Source organism: Natator depressus, chromosome 12 (assembly GCF_965152275.1).
Source record: "Natator depressus isolate rNatDep1 chromosome 12, rNatDep2.hap1, whole genome shotgun sequence".
NCBI lineage: Eukaryota > Metazoa > Chordata > Testudines > Cheloniidae > Natator > Natator depressus.
The window spans coordinates 4,205,367-4,228,404 of record NC_134245.1 but is presented as its reverse complement, the minus strand read 5'-3'; the positions used below and the strand labels follow the sequence as shown (position 1 = coordinate 4,228,404).

The 23,038-nt window shown below is 47.9% G+C and overlaps 1 protein-coding gene across 1 annotated transcript in view; it reads right to left on the bottom strand.

The window, feature by feature from the left end:
- Nucleotides 1-225: 225 nt before the first annotated feature.
- SF3B3 (splicing factor 3b subunit 3) overlaps nt 226-23,038 on the bottom strand; it is a 49,243-nt gene continuing 26,430 nt past the window's right edge. The window contains exons 15-26 of the mRNA XM_074968381.1: nt 21,852-21,995; nt 20,847-20,969; nt 18,112-18,266; nt 12,871-13,045; nt 11,652-11,857; nt 10,584-10,740; nt 8,376-8,501; nt 6,379-6,591; nt 4,698-4,796; nt 3,620-3,763; nt 2,769-2,873; nt 226-934 (exon numbers count right to left, since the gene is read on the bottom strand). Of these exons, the coding sequence (XP_074824482.1) occupies nt 794-934; nt 2,769-2,873; nt 3,620-3,763; nt 4,698-4,796; nt 6,379-6,591; nt 8,376-8,501; nt 10,584-10,740; nt 11,652-11,857; nt 12,871-13,045; nt 18,112-18,266; nt 20,847-20,969; nt 21,852-21,995 (1,788 nt within the window). The 3' untranslated portion in view covers nt 226-793. The remainder of the gene's footprint in view (nt 935-2,768; nt 2,874-3,619; nt 3,764-4,697; nt 4,797-6,378; nt 6,592-8,375; nt 8,502-10,583; nt 10,741-11,651; nt 11,858-12,870; nt 13,046-18,111; nt 18,267-20,846; nt 20,970-21,851; nt 21,996-23,038) is intronic.

Genomic DNA, 23,038 nt, shown 5'->3' with positions numbered 1-23,038 from the left:
CAATGGGGGGGTTCAGGCCATGTGTGGCACTGCCCCCTTTTCAGAGCTTCATGTGCTGGGACTTCCATACACTGGCCATGGGGCTCACGGAACCCCAACCCCTAGAGTGTGTGTGTGTGTGTGTGTGTGTGTGTGTGTGTGTGTGTGTGTGTGTGTGTGTGTGTGTGTGTGTGTGTGTGTGTGTGTGTGTGTGTGTGTGTGGGGGGGGGGGGGGGGGGGGGGGGCAGGGCTATTTCAATTACCCTTGCAGCATCTCAGAGTCACACCCCAGCTGTTTACAGCCCACCAAAGGGCTGGGCAGCTCCAGACCCCCATCTGAGCGCTCCTGACCCAGATACCATCAGTGGGGAGAGGGCTCTGCCAAGCACTGCCCTGCCCAGCTCGCTTCATGAGGCCATTCGGGGTCTAGCCCCAAAGGGCCTCAGAAAATGGGTCCAGGCTCTGGTCCTAGACAAACAGACGGGGCAGCTGACAGCCTGTGCCTGTGACCCCAGGGATAGAGGGCAGGCCTGGAGAGCTTTCCTGCTCTTCTCGCAGGCAGTTATGATCACTAGATGGGTTTACAGGGACCCAGGGCCTCCAACAAGCACCTTGCCATGTTGGAAAGCCAGACTCCTGGTACTGAGTTTATGGGAAATGTTCATGACTTTGGATTTTAAGTTTACAAACCCAGCCCCAGGGGCCAGAGCAAGACGAGCAAACTGAAGTTAAAAAGGGAAAAAAAGCACACATTATTCCTTCCAATCCGGCTGGGAGCAGCATCCTTGGCATGTCCCAGGAGGGGTTGTGCTGCTCAGAAGGCATAGCGCGTGCGGATATCCTCCAGTTTCTTGGACACCTCGGGGGGGGTCCTGTCCAGCTCTTCCGAGACGTTCTTCTGTTTGTTGGGTTCCATGGAGTTGAACTGTTCACAAAGGTCCCCGTCAATCACGTTCTAGAGACAGGACATGGGAACACGTTAGAAACTGGGTAGCAAACGGGCTCGGCCCCAACACCGCTTAGTTAGAATGGACAAAAGGGCAGCATGGCAAATAGCTCTTTGCCAGGAGTTTCTTAATCTTGCTTTCGAAACACAACCAGGCTCAGTGACCTCATCTGCTGGACAACAGCAGCTGGAGTCAAACTAATTAACAAGAGCCCCAGCAAACCCAGACCACCTGAGGGAAGGACAAGGCTGATCTCGCTTCAGCCGGCAAGTCCTGGCTGGCACAGGGTCTCTAGATGGCATGTGCTGGAGGGGGTTGAAGGAGAAGATTGTGAATGAGGGATCGGTGAAGGGGAAAGTCTCCAATCTAAGGTTTCAAAGGTCTCTGAGGTCTTGGGACTAGCCCCAAGGCCATCAATAATAGGTCTGACTCATCTCTGGGCAATTCCTCAGTAGCTGGAACACCTATCTGGTTCTATACCCTCTTAACAGCTCCAGGGACACTACAAGAGCTGCAGTGATAAACATCCTGCAAGCTGTAAAAAGGCTTCTTGGAAGTCCTGGGTATGCGGCACAGTGACGGCTTACAGCTAACACGATGGCCAGAACACCAAGGCAAAGCCATGCAGGCGCCCAAGGGCGGTGCACAAAGCAGGAGCGGGGGAGGGTGCAACAGGCAGGTGCCTGTGCAGGGTGTAGATCCAACATTCCGCACCATGGCCTAGTTTTAAATCTTCCTGATTGTTAATAGGAGGCTCTGGGAGGGGCCACAGTGTCACCTAGTGGAGATAGCATTGGCCTGGGACTCAGGAGACCTGGGTTTTGTTCACAACTCCCCCACTGGCCTGCTGGGTGACCTTTGGCAAATCACTGCACCACTCTGTGCCTCAGTTTCCCCAGTTGTAATGATACTGATCTCCTCTGTAAAGTGCTTTGAGATCTATGGATGAAAAGCACTAAACAAAAGCCAGGTATTACAGGACAGTCCCATTTATCTGAAACCCTGTTATCCAAACCTCCACATTACCCAAATCCCTTCTTTGTCCCACAGCATGAGATACATGCCCTCTGCAGAATGGCTCATGTTGAGGGACCAGGGGTTTGGTTCGGCTAACAGAGCAGAGACCCACGGCCAGAACTACGAGAAGGACGAACCCCTGGCTATGGGGGATGCCTCCCTGCTGCTGAATGGCTCCTGCGGCCGCGCAAGGAGCCCTCTGCAGCCCCGCTGTCATGGGAGTGAGTGAGTGGGGCCACGACAGCAGGCTCGCTGTGCTGCTGCAGGGCTGGGGACACATGATCCCTGCAGGCATAAGGTGCAGGGAAGGCTGCAGTCCTGGCTGGGGTGGGGGGGTGGGGTCTCTGCTCTGCCAGGACTGCAGCCTCCCCATCCACACCTTGAGCCTGCAGGGATGGGGTGTCCCCAGCCCTACGACAGTACAGGGAGCCCTCTGCAGCCCCACAGTCTTGGAGGGAGTGAATGAGGCAGAGCGAGACCCCTGGACTGGACTACGAGGAGGAGCCCCTGGCTACGTGGGAGGCCACCTCACTGGTGAATGATGCCTGCCCTCTTGATTATCTGAACTCTCCATTACTTGAATAAAATCCATGTCCCCACTACTACTCAGATAATTGGGAATATTCTGTATTATGCCATTCAACATTGGCTCTGCTAACATCAGCTTCTCTTGTAGTTTATGCTGTCGCAAGCTCCCTGGAGGGAGTTGTGGGCCTGTTACTCCATGACACGCTCACACGATATATTGGAACAGTGAACATGTCCAGTGGCAGACCTGTCAACCTTGGTTACCGCTGTCCTGGTGGACCTAGACCCCAGACCTACCTTAACTGGGAAGTAGTAGGAGCGGAAGCTCAAGTGGTCCCGTCCACAGAGAGGGGGATGCTCCGACCTCAGATGCATTTCCACGTGCTGGAAGAAGTCATGATCCTGAAGGGACACAAGTAGTTGAGAGGTAGAACAATTTGCTCCTCCCACCCATGTGGGACTGGAGTAACATCAGGATATGGTAGCACTCCACTAGCAGCCTGTGCCCTGCACAGCTCAGTTAATTCCTGGCCACAAAGGGGCCCCCCACCACTTCCAGGCACAGATTTTCTTTTTCACTGGAACAGGAGCATCCAAAACCAGCCCACCCAGGCCATTCTGCCAGGAACACAAGGTGCTCCCCAAACCTGCATAAATCCAAACAGGTTGCTGCTCTCACGTGTAGGATGGAAGCGTGGCCAAAGCAGTACAGCTCCCAGCATGCAATGCGCTAGCAGCCTGTGCTTGGATCAAGATGGAGCACCAAGCGCTGGAGCTAGTTGCTACAAGCTGCATGTTCCTATTAAAATATAGGGCTTCAGGTTGTCCCAAGACACATAACTCAGTGGGCCACGCTTGGGCTAACTCTTTGACATGTGCACCAGACAGCAAAGCACCTGCAATGCATTCCTAAGGAAGCAGTCACGGGGAAGAGACCAGTTAGTGGGCTCTGTCTTTCCCACCCTCCTTCCATATACCCTGATCTCACCGGCTCCCTTTGGCAGGAGCTTTGTTGCACACTTGACATTCACATACTGCAGTCACCTATAGTCTATGACCAACACACACAAGCCAATAGAGGATGCTGACACAGGAGCTGGGTGTGGCTGGGCAGTCACTCAGTGCTTCTGCAGCAGGATGGCTCTTACCTCATGGGATGTGAACGGGACCAGGATACCAATGCCCCCCGACAAGGTGGTGTACACGAGAGACTCAGACCCTCCAGGAATCAGCGTGGTCTTTTGTAACGACAGCACTGTCTCTCCCACGTGGTAATTCATAATCACCTCAGCCTGCAAACAAGTCACAGGTCAGTATTTTCCTCTGGAGTTCATCCACAACCGACATACGCATAAAAGGGGCCGGCAGGTAGAGCCCTGTGTGGATACACAAATGTGTATCTGCATCTGATCCGCAAAAATGATCTGCAGATATCTGTGGATTTGCAGGGCTCTACACCAGGGGCCAGACTGAGACTCCGAGGAACCCCCATCCCCACTCCCGAACAGCCCCCCACCCAGGGTACATGGAGGGACCAGGGCTCCCCACAGCTGCCAGCATGGTTCTCCCCAACCCGGCTCTGGGGAGGGGGGCAGCTTGGAGCCACAGCTTGGCCACCGTAAGAGCTGGGTGGCAGCTGTGGGAAGCAGTGGCAGACCCTCCACCTGCCCTGGGTGTGGGGCCCGAGCAGCCCCTGGCCCCTGTCTCTGCCCCGGGCAGGTGGAGGATCCGCACCGCAGTTCGTCACAGCTGCCTGACCACTCTTACTGTCAGAACTCTGTACAGATCCAAAATTTGTATCTGCATCAATGGGCCACGGATATAAAGTGGATACCCGTGGATTTGCACAGCTCTACCAGCAGGATCAGGAGGGGAACGGAACAAGCTCTTCCACTGGAGAGCGTGCGACAAAATCCAGGGCTTTACCCAAATGGCTTAGAGCTCTTCACACACACATGGATGTGGCTGATAAGAGGGCAGGGGAGTGAAAGAGAAATGTAACCTGGGGGCCCTTGGCCTGCTCCCAGAGAAAGTCACTTCTTGGCAGGCGTTCGCCAGCGCTCTCAGAACTGTAAGGTGTTTGGCTGTGGCCATTCTGGTTACAGACCCTTACCCGGCAGGATTCATCTCCCCTCAGGATGGATCCCCAAAGATGCACTCGCATTCACTCTGCAAAGCTCCACAGAGGAGCTGATTGCCTCCCCCCCCGCCCCCCGGAAGGGTTACCTTCTGCGATGCTCCATTGAGAAGCCCTCTGTCCCACAAAGCCTTGTTGCCTGTCGGATCCTCGTCTACCTCATCGTTTGTGTTGGGAGGCAGCCTCACCTGTATTGACAAAGCAGGACAGAGTCAGCGTGCTGGTCTGTTGCCAGCACCGTACGAACAAGAGAAGGACGCAGGCTAGTTAACCCTTGGCTGCAGGGTGTTCTCACTTCCCTGCCAGCACAGGAGCATTCAGTTTGCATTACATCAAGTGCCCTGGTCTGACAGGAATGTAACACAGACCCTCGCTGGTATGCGTGCGGGGCACTAGGAATGCTGGGTGCTCGAGTGTTTGCGGAAATGCTCAGGCCACTGGAATGACCCTTCGCTTGTCATTCACAGCAGTGGGTATGGCTACACTGGAAACGCTGCTGCAGCTGCGTCCCGCGGCACGGGCACTTACTACAGCAACAGAAGAGGGTTTTCCATTACTGCAGTGAATCCACCTCTGCGAGAGGCAGTAGCCAGGGTGACAGACGAACTCTTTTGCTGACCTGGCAGTGTCTGCACTGGGGCTTAGGTTGGCTTCATGAAGTCGCACAGGGCAAGACATTTTTCACAGTCCTGAGTGACGTAGTTAAGCCAATCTAACTTCCTAGAGGAGACCAGCCCAGTGTTAACTGGCTGCACAGGAACAGCAAGATAGAAAGGTGACTAATAATTCAGCTCCTTCACCAAAGGGGCCATCCTGGAGGTTTATCCTCACCCCAAACTAAATGCATCTCTTGGCACCAGTGTGATTAAAGACTAAATAACAGCGTGCACCATTTTATACTGTCAAGTACAGAAAGTGGCCAGTGTCAGGATACAAAGAGAAGCATGTATGCATCAGTGCAGAGAGTAAGAACACGGGACACAGCACCCACAACATATGGGGAAATAAGGTAAAACTCCCGATAACCGAGAGCTAAGTCACCAGGGCAGAACCTGGTCACATGGGATGGGTCTCTGGCTGCCTTGGCACTGGCATTCACCGACTGTGTCCACAGAGGCAAAGCTAAGTTGTGCCAGACCAGCCTGACGGAGGCTGGGGTGTAACGACAGACAAGGACTGGTTTGTGCCTCAGCCAAACGCTAGCTGGGTAACATTAGACACATCTAGAACTCAGGCTTCGAAGCCTGCACCTTGTGCACTTCAGAAACTGATCGGACCACCACCAGGAGACACAGTCCACATGCCACTGAAATGCAGCCCCCAGTGGGGGAAAGAACAGGTCAGGAAGCAGCATGGAATTCTGTAACCAACCCAAAATGCACAGGGAATTTCTGGAGGCAGAGCTAAACACCAGAGCTGGGATTTGGCCAATACAGAGGGCAAACACCCTTGCTCTTGACAAAAGCATCAGGGAATGCTCAGTGGCTACCAGTGGTCAAGAGCGCATCTACGCTGAAAGGTTTTATTTTTAAGTAAGTTCACTGAACTTTTGAGGATGGTAGCTTCTGATGTGCCAATGCTTTAACTTGTTTGCTTTGAATCACTGACGAATAACTGTCCCACGGGGCACTTGTAACAACCGAACGCTAGCTATAGGGCGTTGGCGCTAACTAAACACACATTTTCTCATTTCTGTAGACATACGTAGCTGTTCCCAGTGAGTACTTGCAGTCTCTGGGGTGTCCTGACAGTTCAGACACACATACTCACCACACAGATGTTGCCAAACTTGTCTGCTCCGGCCACAGTGTCATAGTCAAGGAGGGTGGCGGTGGTAACCCACCGAGGGTAGGTGTCATCGGCAAAGATGATCAGCTGGTTCTCATTCCTCTTGTAGCGCACCCAAATGAAGCTCTCCTGGACATCTGACACTATCACTCTGTGCCCGATGGTTTGGATACCGGAGATGTAGTTGGCAATGTGCTTTTAGAAAGGGAATTACAACAGTAAGTAGTCCTGATAAAGAACTCAAATGGGCTTCATTCCAACTCAGAAAATCCACCTGACTCAATTCATTTTAAATGACTTTTTTTCCTTGCTCCATTGACTAATCCCCAATTTTACACCATGGCTCTGACACCACAACTGCAATTCTGCCCCACCATGGCTCCAGAACACGGACAGGAGAAGTCGTGTTAGTGCAGACCTGAACTACAGTGGCCACTGTGCCCAGTTTTTGACTCCATAAATAACCCTGTCTGGAGCGGCAGTAGTCTGATCAGGGGTGTGTGTAGGAGCACAGATGCCACCTCTACATCTACAGATTTTTGGTTATGCCCCCTGACCTCCAGGCCAGGCAATGCCACTTCACAGCTCCGGTCACAAAGCATCTGAGAAGAAAACTTTGCAAGTTGTGATGGGAGCCAAAACCTAGGCAAAATCTATCCTCTCCATGTTCCCTTTTTACCCTGTGGGTTTTCTGGTGTGTGTTTATGTGCAGTGGACAATCAGAGGTTGGCCTAAGACCTGTAACTTGCAGGGGAAGGAAATGGGAAGAGAAGCAGCCAGCTAAAGCACTAGAAAAAGCGCTTTGTAGTTTAACTGCTTTCGTGCTGTCTAATGTATCAGCCATGCAGAGCAAAACACACCCATTCCCCCCCCATATGCCTAGAACTTAAAAGAATGCAGTATCCTTGGCAGTCCTAATGGAACCTAACGAGCCTCTCTAGGTATGTCTATACTCCACACTAAGGCTGCGCTCTGACTCAGATTTGAGCCAAACTCTTTCTAACGTCCACACACAAGTCAGTCTCACTCGGGTCAGCAAGCACTCAGGAGCCAGGTCCTAAGACGCTGCTATGGGGGTGGCTCAGAACCCACGTCCCACTGAGACTTGGGTCCAAGGCCTGTCATTTTGCAGTGTGGATGCAACTCAAGCTGCAGGCCTGAGTCAGAAGGTCTGCGTAGTGCAGTACGGACACATCAGCATGGCTGTGAGACCAGGTCCAGCAATTGTAAACCCGGGGTTTACAACGCAGTGTGGATGCTCAATCGCAGACCCAGATCCCACAGATCCTGGCTTAGTGTGCAGTGTAGACACAGCCTTTGTCTTCTGTCCTGTCACACAGCTCCTTCTGTGGCTGTAAAAGAGCGAAGAGTTTAACAGCTGCCCACTTTAGCTCTTCAGTGCGTCCAGATCCAATGGCACACCAGAGCCTCATAGTTCCGCTGTTTCTGCCTACACTCTGCTGGGCTGTTGGCAGAATCTACTGTCCCCTAGTGTAAGGGGTGAAAGTGTCTCCCATTTAGTCAAATGGGAAATGCTACCAGACCTTCAATTTGTATTTAGAGGAAAGAAGACCCACATATGATACAGCAGTACTGGAGGGACTATGCATTTCATTAGAACAAGTGCGTGAGAAACCCATTAATAGTTCTGTCTAGAAGGGAAGCGTGGTGGGGTTTTAAGGTATTGCACACATGACTGGCGATCAAATGACAAACGTGGCATGGGGGAGAAGCAGTTGCTGCTGTGGTTGATTTTCACTTGGTATTTCCCAGGTTATTCTGTTTTGGGGTGTATGTACAGGGCACCCAGAACTTTGGATGGGGCCCTCTGGTGTGGAGTTTATTTAGGACAAAAACGAACACACACACTAAACATAGCACACCTAAAACCCTGCTTTGAAAATGTATCCCCAAGTGTTACTCTTTACTCATACCCCTCACCCCAAGAAATGGCACCCATCAAGAACCAAAGCCAATACCTTGTTCTCACACTTCCGAAGCAGCTTCTTCTTGCCCAGGTCATATACACGTAAGAGTTTTCCAACTCCAATTAAGACTCGGCCTTGGAATGGGGCAATGGCTGCAGGTACTTCCTCCACAGGGGTCTACACAGGGAGGTGAAAGGAACACACATTAGAAAGCCCAGTGAGACAGACAAAACCCCCTGAAAACAACTGACTGTACTTGCACCTTTACTGCAAAATAAAGCAGAGCTGGAGAATGGACTTTATCCAGTGGTTCTGTTGAAGCTTTAAAGCCTTGATACTGGCAATGGAGTTCTCAATGCCAAGGTTAATCAGAGTCCTTGATGTGTCCTGCAGAATTCCTAACCCCTGTGCCAGCAGTACACTACATGCTGGAACACCATGTTTTATTGGTGCTTATGCAATCCTGGATAGGATACTCCCAAGCCACTGAATATCAGACATAGCACTTAAATGAGAGAGTTGGAGTTGAGTGTGGAGATCATTCTACGAGCAATTGAGCAGAATATGCAGCAGGGCAGAAAAGGCACCGTCACCCCAATCAGTGGCTTTACTGTTTCCCCAATATGAACAAGATTTTACTTTTTGCTAAATCCAATTCAGATTACAATCAGCAATCCTTCAGTCTCAGGAGTCTCGATCCGATTCAGCGCTTGCAGTGAGAGTTCTGGACCAGCCAGTGGAGAAGATGTTAAATCTGAAAGATCTCAAGATGTCCTTGGCAGCTCTAATGCAGGCAAATTTTCCTAAGGATAATGCCATATTCTTGTTAATCCAAAAGTATCCGTCAGCGATCACAATGGAAAAAATTAACTCCACTGGCGTTTTTGGTGCTGACAGTCATCAGCACATTTTTCCAGGTTTGGTCACGCTGGCTAACAAAAGCCAGTCCATCCAACTAGCTCTGTAAGCTACACGGTGGGCGTTAAAAGGCATCCTAGCGGCCCTTGGCCAGGACAGACCCCTCTTGATGAACTTGGAAATGTGGGAAGAAAGAAGAAAGTCACCACATTCTTTAGCACTTCCTCATTCCCTGCCCATTTCTCAACCATGCTGGGAATGCATAGGGAGAACAGAGGTTTCTTTGAACTTGGTGCTGCTGAAACCCTGCTGTTCAAACCCTGGAGGTCCATCAGTAACACAGATCACTTATGAGCGGTCAAGTCACTTATGCATTTAACCGAAAGAAGGTGCACAGGCCCATACTACCTAAAGCTGGGTATCAGGGAACCTTCATCACCAAGACAAGTGACCTGAGAGCAGGTCAGCTTTGTAAAGAAACAGCCACTATGAAAGCTCCTCAAGCATGGGAATACTGCATTTTAAAATGGTAGCATTTCCCCCCCGGGCCTCAGTAACTGTTCTCTGGGAGCAGGAATAGGGTCCCTACCTGTCAATCCAGCGCATGGCGATGCAGGCCTGGCCCTGGCTTGGCCTCAGGCGACCAGGGTCCACTTCCAGCTCTATCACGGCCCTCCCTGGGCATGTCAATGTCTCTGGGCCTCAGCTCCCCACCCGTGCCAGGGATAACCCTTCCCTACCGCCTACAGGGGGGGTGAGAATAAACCCTTCCCTACTGCCTACAGGGGCGCAAGAATAAACGTGCTCACAGTTGTGAGGGGCTGATACTATGGGGTTGGGGCCAAACAAACAGCTAGATAGACAGTAATTCTGGGTGCAGAATTTTCCCGCCAGTTCCTCCTGGAAAGTAGACCGGCTTCTCCCTGCTTCAAAGTTTCCCCGAGCAGGAGAAAAATTATGGTTAGCCTACAGTCTCCCCAAATATCTAGTCACTTTGCTAGAGCCCAACTAGTGCCAGTTAGGTGCCCTGGAAAATGAGTAGTGAGATTTGCAGCTACTGCCAGTTGTGCAAAGTTCCTGCATTTGCACTGACTATCACCTGCCTGGCACAGCTCAGGGCTTGCCCATTTGCCAATACTGGCACCAGCCACATGAGGGAATGTGGGGCTGACAGCTGGCAGTCTATCTGGTATATGCTTTGGAACAAGATATCTCAGGGGGACTCAAACTGTAGTTTAGTGTGGTCAGTTTTCCAAACCCATCTGAAGATTGTCTGGGCCTCTCATGCACTCAGTGAGCTTCAATGTGGATTTTCCTGGCTCCCTTCCTCCTCTCTTGGTCTGTACCTCCCACAATGTTAGCACAAGAGAGATCAGCCCACTCCATGCAGGGCACGCTCACCTTGTGTAGGAACTCCAGCTTCTCGCCATTATTCACCAGCTTGTATGTGTAGATAAACCCACCAGCAACCGACCGGGGGTTCAGAATCAGGTCCTTGGCCACTCCCACCAGCACATGCCAGTCGTCACTGGCGTTGGCGAATCGGCACACTGCCACACTGGGGACAACAGAGACAGGTGCCCAGAGGTTAGTGTGAGCAAAGTATAGAAACCAAAGCCAGAGCTGCCTCGGGATAGAATCTGCATGTCACACGTGGATGGTAAATCTGGGTGAGAGCTTTGGAAGCCTGACTTCACATTGCTGATTTCAGTCATCTATCCCCCCCACTCAGCTTTCCCCCCAAAAACACACTCTAAGTATTCATATTTAGACAGCAATATAGGTATGGAATATTCACTGTGCCCAGGCAGGAAGTGGGAATCTGGGCTGCTGCTTTTTCTTTTGAGAGGAAATTTACGGTTTGGACATTTATAAGCAACTTCTTCTCCCTCCTTTCATCTTTCTCCTCCCCCGATGGATGCTTAGCCCATCAGCACAAGAGTCAGGCGTCTCGAGGACTGATTACACAAAGCAAAACGGACAGACTGCGTGTCAGTTGGCTTGACTCATCTTCCTTGCTGCAGTTCCACCTGACTTCTCTCCTATACACAGTACCTGCCCTTTTAAATGCACCCACAACATTGCTTGGTGGTTTAATCTCTGCAGAGGGGATGCTAAGGAAGAGAGGGGGACAGGAGGGAGGGGAACACAAGGACAACTGCTCCTACTTTTTATTTCTTCTCCATCATCTGCACCCCATGGGGCCTTTTTAGAATACGATCCTTCAACGGCTTGTGTAAAGGTCCAGTGAATGCATTGGCATTAAGAGTTAGTGCCTATGCTCACCTTGCACAACTGGGCTGGGCGAAGGAAAGATAAGAGCTTCGGAGTACAGGGAGGTGTCTACTGGGGTTTAGTACCCAGCCTCCCAGCAATGTGGCCTTTCAACTCAAACGACGGCTGGGCCAAATAAGCAGCAACGTATTAAGCACATGACAGCCAGAGACTATGTCTGGCACTGCTCCTTACCTGAAGGCGGCTTCGTTCTGCTCTAGTTGGACCAGATCTAAAGTATTGCCCTGGATGGGGTTCATCACTCGGACAACAGAGGCCCACTGGCCATTGCCTGCCTTGGGGGCACCAAAGATGGACTCGGGAAGGTTCTCATTCAGAAAGGCGGCTGCCATCTCTGCGGCCAGTTCCCTCTCATCCTCACCTGCAGCCTCCACCATTTCCTGCAGCACACATTACAGCGGGAAGAGAAAGAACTCAGCACAAAAGGGGATTCGTTTCAAGACAGGCTGATACCCAAGTTGCTTGGTGTGGTGAAGATTTAGAAGATAAGCTTCAGTGGAGAGAGATCCCCAAGGCAAAGTGCTACTAATATGAAAGCCAAGTGAACGTTAAAGCCTCTGTTTTACAAAGCCAGAGAGCCAAGAGCTCAACACCTACAAGAAACCTACGAGACCATGATTCCGCTTGCCTTACTACAATACAGCCTGTTGTTATGGAGCTCAAAAGTACGGCACTGTTGATTCCTCACTGCCCATGGGGCCATTGCTTTGGGGAGATGGCCTCCAGAACACCAGCTGATGCCACTGAGAAATCTTTAAGGAAAACAATCTATTCAACTCCAAGTAACCTCAGCAATAATAATAAAAAATTCTAGAGAACGTGTGATACACAAGCAGGATCATTGCTCAGCAGAATGATCTCAAAGTCTGTCAAGGCATCAGGGTACTGCATGCTGTGAAAGGCAGCATTTGGACTGCGATTTATCTGCTGAAATTATGATTACGTGGAAGCGCCATAACTGAACTAGAAAACCAACCACTGATCATTTGGCAACGTGGAGTCCGAGGCTGCTATTAAGAAATCAACAGCAGCAAACAGTAAAGAACAATTTGTCCTTATACAGGCTCCTTCAGAGGAGCTCAAGTGGATTTTCAAACATTCAGTGTCACGGGGCCACCTGCTGAGCATTAAGTATACACCGTTTTACACAGACTGAGGAAGAGGTTAAGTGATTAGCCCAAGCCCAAACTGTATGTGGAACACAATGCTGGACTCTGAGCAACCTCTCCTGCCATCCCCACAGGCCTGCACTGCACTCCATCCACCCGCCCTTCGAGCTCACACCCAGCAAAAGAATTCCAGTCCCTGAGGTTAACATAGGTGGGGATCCTCAGCACTCAAGTGAGAGGGCGTCCAGAAGGACACACATGCATATATGAGCTGTCCTGATTACCTCAGCCATCTGCTGCTTTCTCTGGGCCTTCGTGGCCTCGGTGTAAGCATTGTGGTCTGTCTCGATGATGATCAGGTTGCTGCTCTCAGGGTGAATGACGAACCTCCTGGGGGTGTACTGCAGCGGGAAGGCAACCTGGTTGAAGACTGCCCCCAGCTTTTCCAACGCCAAAATCCTACATGGACAGAGAAAGGCCACATGCATTTAGCAACTCCCAACACAAGCCATTCCCCAGAAACAGCAAGGATGGAGCTCAGTCTTCAGCTATCATTTCATAAATCAATGTACAGGCCAGCTGCTGTTCTCTCAGCAGCCCAGGCCAGAAGCCTCAACAGATGGGAGAGCGCTAATCACTCTTTCCCAACTCTCAGAGCAATGTTCTTTCTTCAGAGCACAAACCCACAGAGTTCTCAATAGCGCTGCTAGATTTTTGGAGTGGATGCTATATCGGAGCTACATGAGAGCTCAGCAATGGATTGGTTAGTAGTTTCCTGGCAGAGGCCAATATCTGATGCCTCAGAGGAAGATGAATGCTCCTGCCTCCAAGACACCAGGCCAACTGTGCAGTGTTGTGTGCCGGGGGGAGTTGATAGCTTCTTTCAACTACCTGAAGGGGGGTTCCAAAGAGGATGGATTTAGGCTGTTCTCAGTGGTAGCAGATGACAGAACAAGGAGTAAAGGTCTCAAGTTGCAGTGTGGGAGGTTTAGGTTGGATATTAGGAAAAACTTTTTCACTAGGAGGGTGGTGAAGCACTGGAATGTATTACCTAGGGAGGTGGTGGAATCTCCTTCCTTAGAGGTTTTTAAGGTCAGGCTTGACAAAACCCTGGCTGGGATGATTTAGTTGGGGATTGGTCCTGCTTTGAGCAGGGGGTTGGACTAGATGACCACCTGAGGTCCCTTGCAAACCTGATATTCTATGATTCTTTGTAATCCCTTACAGGTGATCATACTAATCCCATGCATTCGGTTTGATGACCCCACTCTGCAGGCTGGGAAACTGAACTACAGGGAAGGGATAAGACGGGCTCATCAGTGGGTGAAGTGAGCACAGAATTCAGGTCTCCTATGACTCCCACTTCCCTGTTTTAAATATGAGACCATGCTATATCTATGCCAGAGATGACACAATGAGTGGTGGGTGATCAACAGCCTTTTGCAAATGGTGCGGTTATGCAAAAGAAATCATATTTTATCAGGGGGGAAAAAGGTGGATGAATGGAATTGGGGAATCTTGGGAATACGGCATCTGCATCCAAATGTGGTTTAGAAGCTACAGCTGGCCCAAAAAGTTTCTCCGATGAAAATCAGGTTAGTCACAAGACAAGAAAAATACCAGTGTGTGAATGGCTGGTCGTTCTGCAGCTTGCCTGCACAAATGCCAGCTCATCTGGAGCCAGAATAACCAAGAGTCCCTTCAGAAAGATTCCTTTAAAAAACCACTGAATGCTTTAATATGCCAAAAAGGACAGACAAGAAGAAAGTGCCTGTTTGTAGTCACATAAAGCAGGGCTCCTGAATGTAAGCTTCCCCTTTATTTTCACTTATCTTCCTAATTATTCTCCCCCTCGCCGCCCGGCTGAGATAGGAACAGGAAACACAAAAAACACGGTCATTCCTCTGACTCTCAAACCAACAACTCACTCCATTTCCTGCAGAGCAGCCTTTTCAGTTCATGCAGCACTTTCCTTTTTCTGTTATTTTACAGCATATAGCCAAATTATAATAGGCCAGCCACAGAACTTCCCATACAGAGAAAAACTTAATTCCTTCTCTCTCCTGGTAAGAGCCAGAGTCATTTTTAAATCTGTTTGTAGTTGAATTCCTTTTCTTTTGCTATAAAGTAAGTCCAACAGCACAGCAATTCATGGACCACTAATGGACCTTTCTGGTGGCCTACAGAATGAGGTATTTTGGGAACCAAGCAAAGGGGGACTGAGGAAAGACATTCCATGAGAAAATGTTTGGCGCTGGCCAGGGCAAAGAATGGCTCAGAACAAAATTACAATGGTGAGCTAGAGGTGGAGTTGCATTTTCTAAACAGAGGCCTATAAAATAAAAAAGCCAACCCTGCTTTGCACTATCGTTGTGGATCAGTGGTTGTTTTCGACCACTTGATTGGACATTTTTTGGGGGGTAAATATTAGAAATGTCATCTCCTAGCTATAAGGGAATCGTATACGATACTCCTACAGTGTCTGATCTCAGACCTGAAATACTCTGAATGCTGATACCACCATATATTTACTAATTTCTCCAGGGCCCCATTGCTAGGGCAGCTAGCCTAGATTCTGTGGGTATTTCTACACAGCAAGAGCTGGGCATGGGCCAGCCTACCTGAGTTAGCTTGAATCCAGGTAACAATAGCAATGAAGACAGCAGAGCATGGTCTTCAAAGCTGGTAGTACAAATGTAGCACAGAACCTGAGTAGGCATTCAGCTGCTCCGAAGCCCACGCTGCCTTCACTGCTATTGTTCCCCACGCTAGCCGGATTTAAGCTGGCTCAGGGAGGCTAGCCCATGCACAGCTCTTGCTGGGTAGACCTAGCCTTCATGTTTAGTAATTCAATGCCTTTTCTTAACACACAAATGAGCCACACCATGAGCAAAACCGAAACCAAACATTGAACCAAATAAAGCCGTCTTATCTAGATCTCTGAAAGCTGCTAAACAAACTCTGGCAGCCTGCTAAAAAGGGCAGCATGGCTATTCCACGGAATGGGCAGCTGTCCTCACCATGGCCCTTTTCGCAATCTCGCTATCCCACGCTGCACTTTCCAGTGATGAAATCTAAGAGAGTTACTCAACATGTCCTTCAGTCACTCCTCCTGCAGCTCGGCGGGATGCATTTAAATTCCCTTATTCCCAGTTTATCGTGTACTTTCCCACTCAATGGTTGTGTATCCTATTTCTCAGTGGTGGTGTAATCTCCCCTCATTTAGAGGCATGAGAATCAGAACCATTGCAAATAGTGCCTCTCAGCTGCAAACTTGCTGAAATACAAGCACAGTGCTCACTGTATGCAGGGGACAAGTTCTTGTAATAAACATTTCTGCTGTGCATTCTTGTGCATCTCCAAATAAACCAATTGCTCAGTCTGTCTGTGTTCCTATTGGTCTAACACAGCTACCGACCTTGAGAACCTTATACAATTCTAAAATTTTGAGGTGACCGAGCTGGACACTAAGAACAAACGGTTTGAAACATGCACAAGAACTCAGTCTTGCTAGAAAAGTACTGCTCTGTAAATAAAACTGATCTGTGATTATAATTGTCCCAATATGGTTATCTTCCACCTCACCGTCACATAGTGCCACCATAAGCACAGAAGGTGCTTTCAGACTTAAGTATTCTTATGTCCTGCCTTGATGAGCTTACAGTCTAATCTGAACAGAGAAACAATAACTGAATATGGTAGGTATGGAGAAAGGAACAGCATTACAGACAATGTTACTTCGTAGCGCTACTTAATTCTTCCAGAACAAAAGGAAGCTGTTATCTGCTTTTCCATTCCTCCACACTCCTGCCCCCAAAACTTCATCCATCTGATGAAGTGAGCTGTAGCTCACGAAAGCTTATGCTCAGATAAATTTGTTAGTCTCTAAGGTGCCACAAGTCCTCCTTTTCTTTTTCCATTGGGAGTGTGGCTATTAGCTTAAATAAGGTCAGACTGTTACTGAACAAAATACACCTAAAATTACACCCATTTTATTTAATGACCTAAAAACTCAAGGGCAGAAGCACCAATCACCACACAAAAATTTCCTTTTACAAATTAACTACAAGTTGCATTTTATGAGCCTAGTGCTGGAGTCTGCATCTTGCTATCAGCTGACAGATACTGTTGCGATGCATTTTAAAATGTAAGAAGAAGAATATGATTTGGTGAGCTAGCTCCAAAGTTGAAAACGATCTCAACTATTACAAACATGGAGCAACCCTGCCCCACAGGAAGGCCCTGGATTACTAATCTTGGTAGGTTTCAGAGTAGCAGCCGTGTTAGTCTGTATCCGCAAAAAGAAAAGGAGTACTTGTGGCACCTTAGAGACTAACAAGCATAAGCTTTCGTGAGCTACAGCTCACCTCATCGGATGCATGTAGTGGAAAATACAGTGGGGAGATTTTATATACACAGAGAATATGAAACAATGGGTGTTACCATACACACTAATGAGAGTGATCAGGTAAGGTGAGCTATTACCAGCAGGAGAGAAAAAAAAAACCTCTCTGGTCACTCAATTACAGACCTAAAAGTTGCAATTCTTCCACAAAAAAAACTTCAAAAAACAGACTCCAACGAGAGACTACTCAATTGGAATTAATTTGCAAACTGGACACCATTACATTAGGCTTGAATAGAGACTGGGAGTAGATGTGTCATTACACAAAGTAAAACTATTTCCCCATGTTTATTTCCCACCCCCCACTACTGTTCCTCACACGTTCTTGTCAACTGCTGGAAATGGCCCACCTTGATCATCACTACAAAAGGTTTTTCTCTCCTGCTGGTAATAGCTCACCTTACCTGATCACTCTCATTACAGTGTGTATGGTAACACCCATTGTTTCATGTTCTCTGTGTATATAAAATCTCCCCACTGTATTTTCCACTGCATGCATCCGATGAAGTGAGCTGAAGCTCACTTTGAAAGCTTATGCTCAAATAAATTTGTTAGTCTCTAAGGTGCCACAAGTACTCCTAATCTTGGTAGGAGAAGGATCAACAACATTTAGACAATTTAATAAAACAGAACATCTGGAGCAAAACTGGTTTCTAGTCACGGCTTGAAACCTGAAATGGGGCTGCTGAGTATACTGCAGAATGCCCTCTGTAGGCCGAGTGGCAGATCCACTGGTAGAAACATTAAAAATGACAGGGTGGGGAAATATTTGAATGAACTGTGCACCCAACTGCCTTGTGCTCAAAGGTGCCTGACCATCTCCCAGTGGGGGACAAAGCTCAAAGATCTTTTGACCCCAGTGAGATGGGATTTTACTGCAAATTCTCCCAAACACTATAAATTGGCTTGGTGCAAAAATGCCATATGTTGAATATGAACAAATGTGTCTGCGGTAAAAGAGAGTGGTTTTAGGGAGAGGCAGGTGATGTTAAAGAGCTTTCTTTATCCATGCATCATACCAGGAGACCCCAACAACTGAAACGTCCCTACAGCCCTCTCCTCCCTCCTGAGAGCTACCAGCGCCCCCAGTTCAGAAGCAGGAGAGTTTCATCAACCTTACCGCAATGTGTTTGTGGAGATAGCAACAATGCCCTCAGGACACTGCTCAGAAGCGAAGCCAGATGCAAACTCTAGAGTTTCATAGGACAGGGGGGTTAGATGAAAGCGGGACTGATAAGAATAACTCAGCCATGAGCGACTGGACATGGCCAGCACCTGGGGAAGGAAGAGAGACAGCAAATTCACCAATCTGGACATGAGGGTCAAGTTAACTCCCTGCAGCATTAATCAGAGTGTGCACATTCCAGCAATTAGACTCTTAGCCACTGTGGGCATAATTTCACTCTGCCCGGAGACAGACTTCAAAACCACTCCCCCTCTAAGGAGCAACTTCCAAGGGAGCAACCTCATAGTTCAGACATCACTGATTACAAGAATGGTGTCATGGCAACCTGGTCCCAAACTGAGTTTTGGAAAATCCAATTTTCTCCACAAAAGCCAATATCAACAGAAATTCTTCCATGGCTTTTCTTTTTCAGCAACTTTGTTTTTCAATGGAAGTAGGTTTCTTTAAACAAACACTCCCTGTCATGTTGCAACCTGAATATTTCAGTATTGTGCAAGTGCATGAAAAGTGACACTGATTAGAAACATAAATGGACCTAACTAGTCTATTTGCAGTCAGTCAAAGAGGAATGCAGAAAGCAAACAAATGACAAACAGTGAAAAGTAAATTAGACATAAAACTCCTTCAGCTTTAACCTATAGGATTATTTATATCTCAATTATTAGTTACAATGATTTGGAGATGATAATGTTCTTGGCTAGGCAGCCAGACAGAGTTATACTAAATAATGTACATTAGACTCAGAGGGTGTCACTTGATCTCAGTGCAGAGGGGGAATGCAAGAGATTGGCCTCTAAACAGAAAACGTATTGCTCTATTTCAACACCTCTCTTTCAAGGATCTCAAAGAGCTTTACATGTATTAATGAATTAAGACTCAAATCCTCCATAATATGTTATCCCCATTTTACAGACGAGAGGACTGCGTACAGCAAGATGAGAGACTTACCCAATGTACCACAACATAGAGCAGAATCCAGACACCCCCGCCCCCCACCAGTCCCCTGCACTAGCCATCATTAACCCAGCACTTCTCAACCCATGAGGTGTGATCCAAAAACGGGTCAACCTGAGGGGGGCTGCTTTCCTCAGTGCCACAACAGAAGGGCTGCAAATATGATTCTAAAGGACTGGATCCTCAACTCCAAATCCAGCAAATATTTTGCTTCAGCCACAGATGACTAGGCAGCTGACTAGCCCCTGGCTAACCAGCTCCAGCCCTCTTAACATAGACAGGAGGAGTCCATAACCTGCTTCGGGCCAAAGCAAAATAAATGCCACTACACATCAGGCAGCCAGAGACTGCGTGGATGCTCATGCAGAACTTTCAGCCTTCGTATCTGTGCAGAAGAGGTCAGCTAAGAGACACTGAAAGTGCCTAACAATCTGCTTTGAGCTTTTACAAATATAGCGGAGGAGTGGCCTGCAGGTCAGCACAGTCACAGCACAAAGAGGGCAATAGATGGAAGAGGAGTCAGACAAGCATTGCAGTGCATCATATCTTAAGAAACAAGGTGAGACTGACACAACCCAGGCTGGTTATGTCAAGAACGAGCTATCTCCCAAGCAGCTCCAGAATGAAGCCACCCGGCTCCTCCTCCTCCTCCTCTACAGTAAGCTGGTCCTGTTGTGCAGCAGAGGCTTGTTCTCCACCCTACCCACCAATGAGGGTGTCATAAATAGAAAGGGAAGGGTAAACCCCTTTAAAATCCCTCCTGGCCAGAGGAAATCTCCTCTCACCTGTAAAGGGTTAAGAAGCTAAAGGTAACCTCGCTGGCACCTGACCAAAATGACCAATGAGGAGACAAGATACTTTCAAAAGCTGGTAGGAGGGAGAGAAACAAAGGGTTTGTGTGTCTGTCTACATTTTGTTTTTGCCGGGGATAGACCAGGAATGAAGCCTTAGAACTTTTAGTAAGTAATCTAGCTAGGTATGTGTTAGATTATGATTTCTTTAAATGGCTGAGAAAAGAATTGTGCTGAATAGAATAACTATTTCTGTATGTGTATCTTTTTTGTAACTTAAGGTTTTTGCCTAGAGGGGTTCTCTATGTTTTGAATCTAATTACCCTGTAAGGTATTTACCATCCTGATTTTACAGGGGGGATTTCTTATTTCTAATTACTTCTATTTTTATTAAAAGTCTTCTTGTAAGAAAACTGAATGCTTTTTCATTGTTCTCAGATCCAGGGGTTTGGGTCTGTGGTCACCTATGCAAATTGGTGAGGCTTTTTATCCAACATTTCCCAGGAAAGGGAGGGTGCAAGTGTTGGGAGGATTGTTCATTGTTCTTAAGATCCAAGGGTCTGGGTCTGTAGTCACCTAGGCAAATTGGTGAGGCTTTTTACCAAACCTTGTCCAGGAAGTAGGGTGCAAGGTTTTTGGGAAGTATTTTGGGGGGAAAGACGTGTCCAAACAGCTCTTCCCCAGTAACCAGTATTTGTTTGGTGGTGGTAGCGGCCAATCCAAGGACAAAAGGGTGGAATATTTTGTACCTTGGGGAAGTTTTGACCTAAGCTGGTAAAGATAAGCTTAGGAGGTTTTTCATGCAGGTCCCCACATCTGTACCCTAGAGTTCAGAGTGGGGGAGGAACCTTGACAGAGGGAAGCTGGCTCATTGTGCACAGTGACAAATATTGACACTACACCTTGACATCTTGCTTTACTTACCGCCTCTTGGCCTTGCATTCGGACTCTGAAGAGTTTCACGGGGCGTGAGCCAAGGTACCTGGTTCTGGTATCAGAAAGATCTCCAGTGACTGGATCCAGGACAGTTCGCAGCAGCACACCGTTCTTTCATTGAGGAGAGAGAGAAAACTCACTTTAGTTCATGATCACAGAGACGGAATACTGGCTGAGGCAGTTATACTTAATGAGAAAAGATGCAGTTTTTAACTAATTGGTCTTTTTTTCTCTCTTTCTTTTTCTAAGACTGAGGCACAAAGCAACTTTCCCTAAGACACAAAGGAAGTCTATGGTAGAACTGGTCACTGAACCCAGATTCCAAGTGCATTGCCTCACAGTTCCTCTCACTCAAACCCTCTTCCCTAATGATCAAAGAGTTTACAGTCTGGCAACAAACAAGATGCCCAGGTAAAGATCCTGGGCTGGACTATTTGGAAGAGCCCAGTTACTTTTACCCCACGTAGCACTTATCAAAACAACATTTCCATCTCAGGATCACGTAGCATTGCTTGTGCGAAAGACTGGACAACAGGGAGATTATTGGAGCAGACCCTGGGGTCACGTGCATGGTGCACCCGGGCTCTGCCCTCAAGAGGCTCTCTGCACAGCTGCCCGAGAACATTTCATGGAGAGAATAGTTTCTTTATATTAATCCTCTTTTCAAAAGGGGGCCAAAGCACAAGAATGCATGATTTGTACTAGGCAACATCTCAAAGGATTTGCTTTCCTTTGACCAGTGTGGATATTCACCTAAAATCTAACTACATATGGGGACTTGTTTAACAGCTGGAGCAACTGGGGAATTCCAGACAGGCCCATACACAGAGGGGAATTCACTGCATGACTCAGCAGACCTTGATATCCTGACAGGGGTGTCCACATGGAAAGTCTCATGCTGCTGCACTGGACAATATAATGAGCATTTAATAAAGTCTTTCAGGCTGAGTGTCTCTCAGAAGGTCTTGTAGGAACCAGGCAAGTACTCCTCACCTGTAATCCGATGTTCAAGTACAGGAAGCCAATGGAGCCCCGCTCGCCCAACTCATCCTGTTTTTCTGCCCCGCCCATCTCCACAATACACAGTGATTCTGGCTGTGCAGGGAGGGCCTGCATGCTCAAGGGTTGTAAGCAATCCTGTAGGAGACAGAAAGGGACACTAGCATGCAATTACCACAGGAGATCCAGCTTTATATCTAAGGAGCCTAAAGGGGACCCTTCAAAATTTGTAAAGAACAGCGTTCAATTCACACAGGAAACCCTAAGAGAATTATTTATCATAGAATATCAGGGTTGGAAGGGACCTCAGGAGATCACCTAGTCCAACCTCCTGCTCAAAGCAGGGGCAATCCCCAGTTAAATCATCCAACCAATTTTTGCCCCATATCCCTAAATGGCCCCCTCAAGGGTTGAACTCACAACCCTGGGTTTAGCAGGCCAATACTCAAACCACTGAGCTATCCCTCCCCATCCCTTATGATCTCCCAGTGCACAAGAGTTTTGGATCCATCTGCCTTACCTCCTGGCTTTCCTCAAATGATGTTGCATTTGCATCTGAGCAGCCTGGCACAATGGCTAGTGGTCCTGAACTACAATGCAACTTAACTGCAGAGCACCTCTAGCTAGAGGCTAGTGGCCTAACGTAAGCATTCAGAAGGGTCAAAAAAAGTTAGCAGCCAGTTCAGGCACAAAACCTATGGGTCTAATATTTACGAGGGCTATCAAATGATTAAAAAATTGCAATTAATCATGCTGTTAAATAATAATAGAATACCATTTATTTAAATATTTTGGATGTTTTCTACATTTTCAAATATATTGATTTAAATTACAACACAGAATACAAAATGTACAGTGCTCACTTTACATTTAGTTTTGATTACAAACATTTACACTGTAAAAAACAAAAGAAATAGCATTTTTCAATTCACCTCATGCAGGTACTGTAGTGCAATCTCTGTCCTGAAAATTTAATTTACAAATGTAGAATTATGTACAAAAATTACTGCACTCAAAAACAAAACAATGTAAAACTTTCGTGCCTACAAGTCCACTCAGTCCTACTTCTTGTTCAGCCAATGGCTCTGACAAACAAGTTTGTTTACATTTATGGAGATAATGCTGCCCTCTTCTTGTTTACAATGTCACTTGAAAGTGAGAACAGGTGTTCACATGGCACT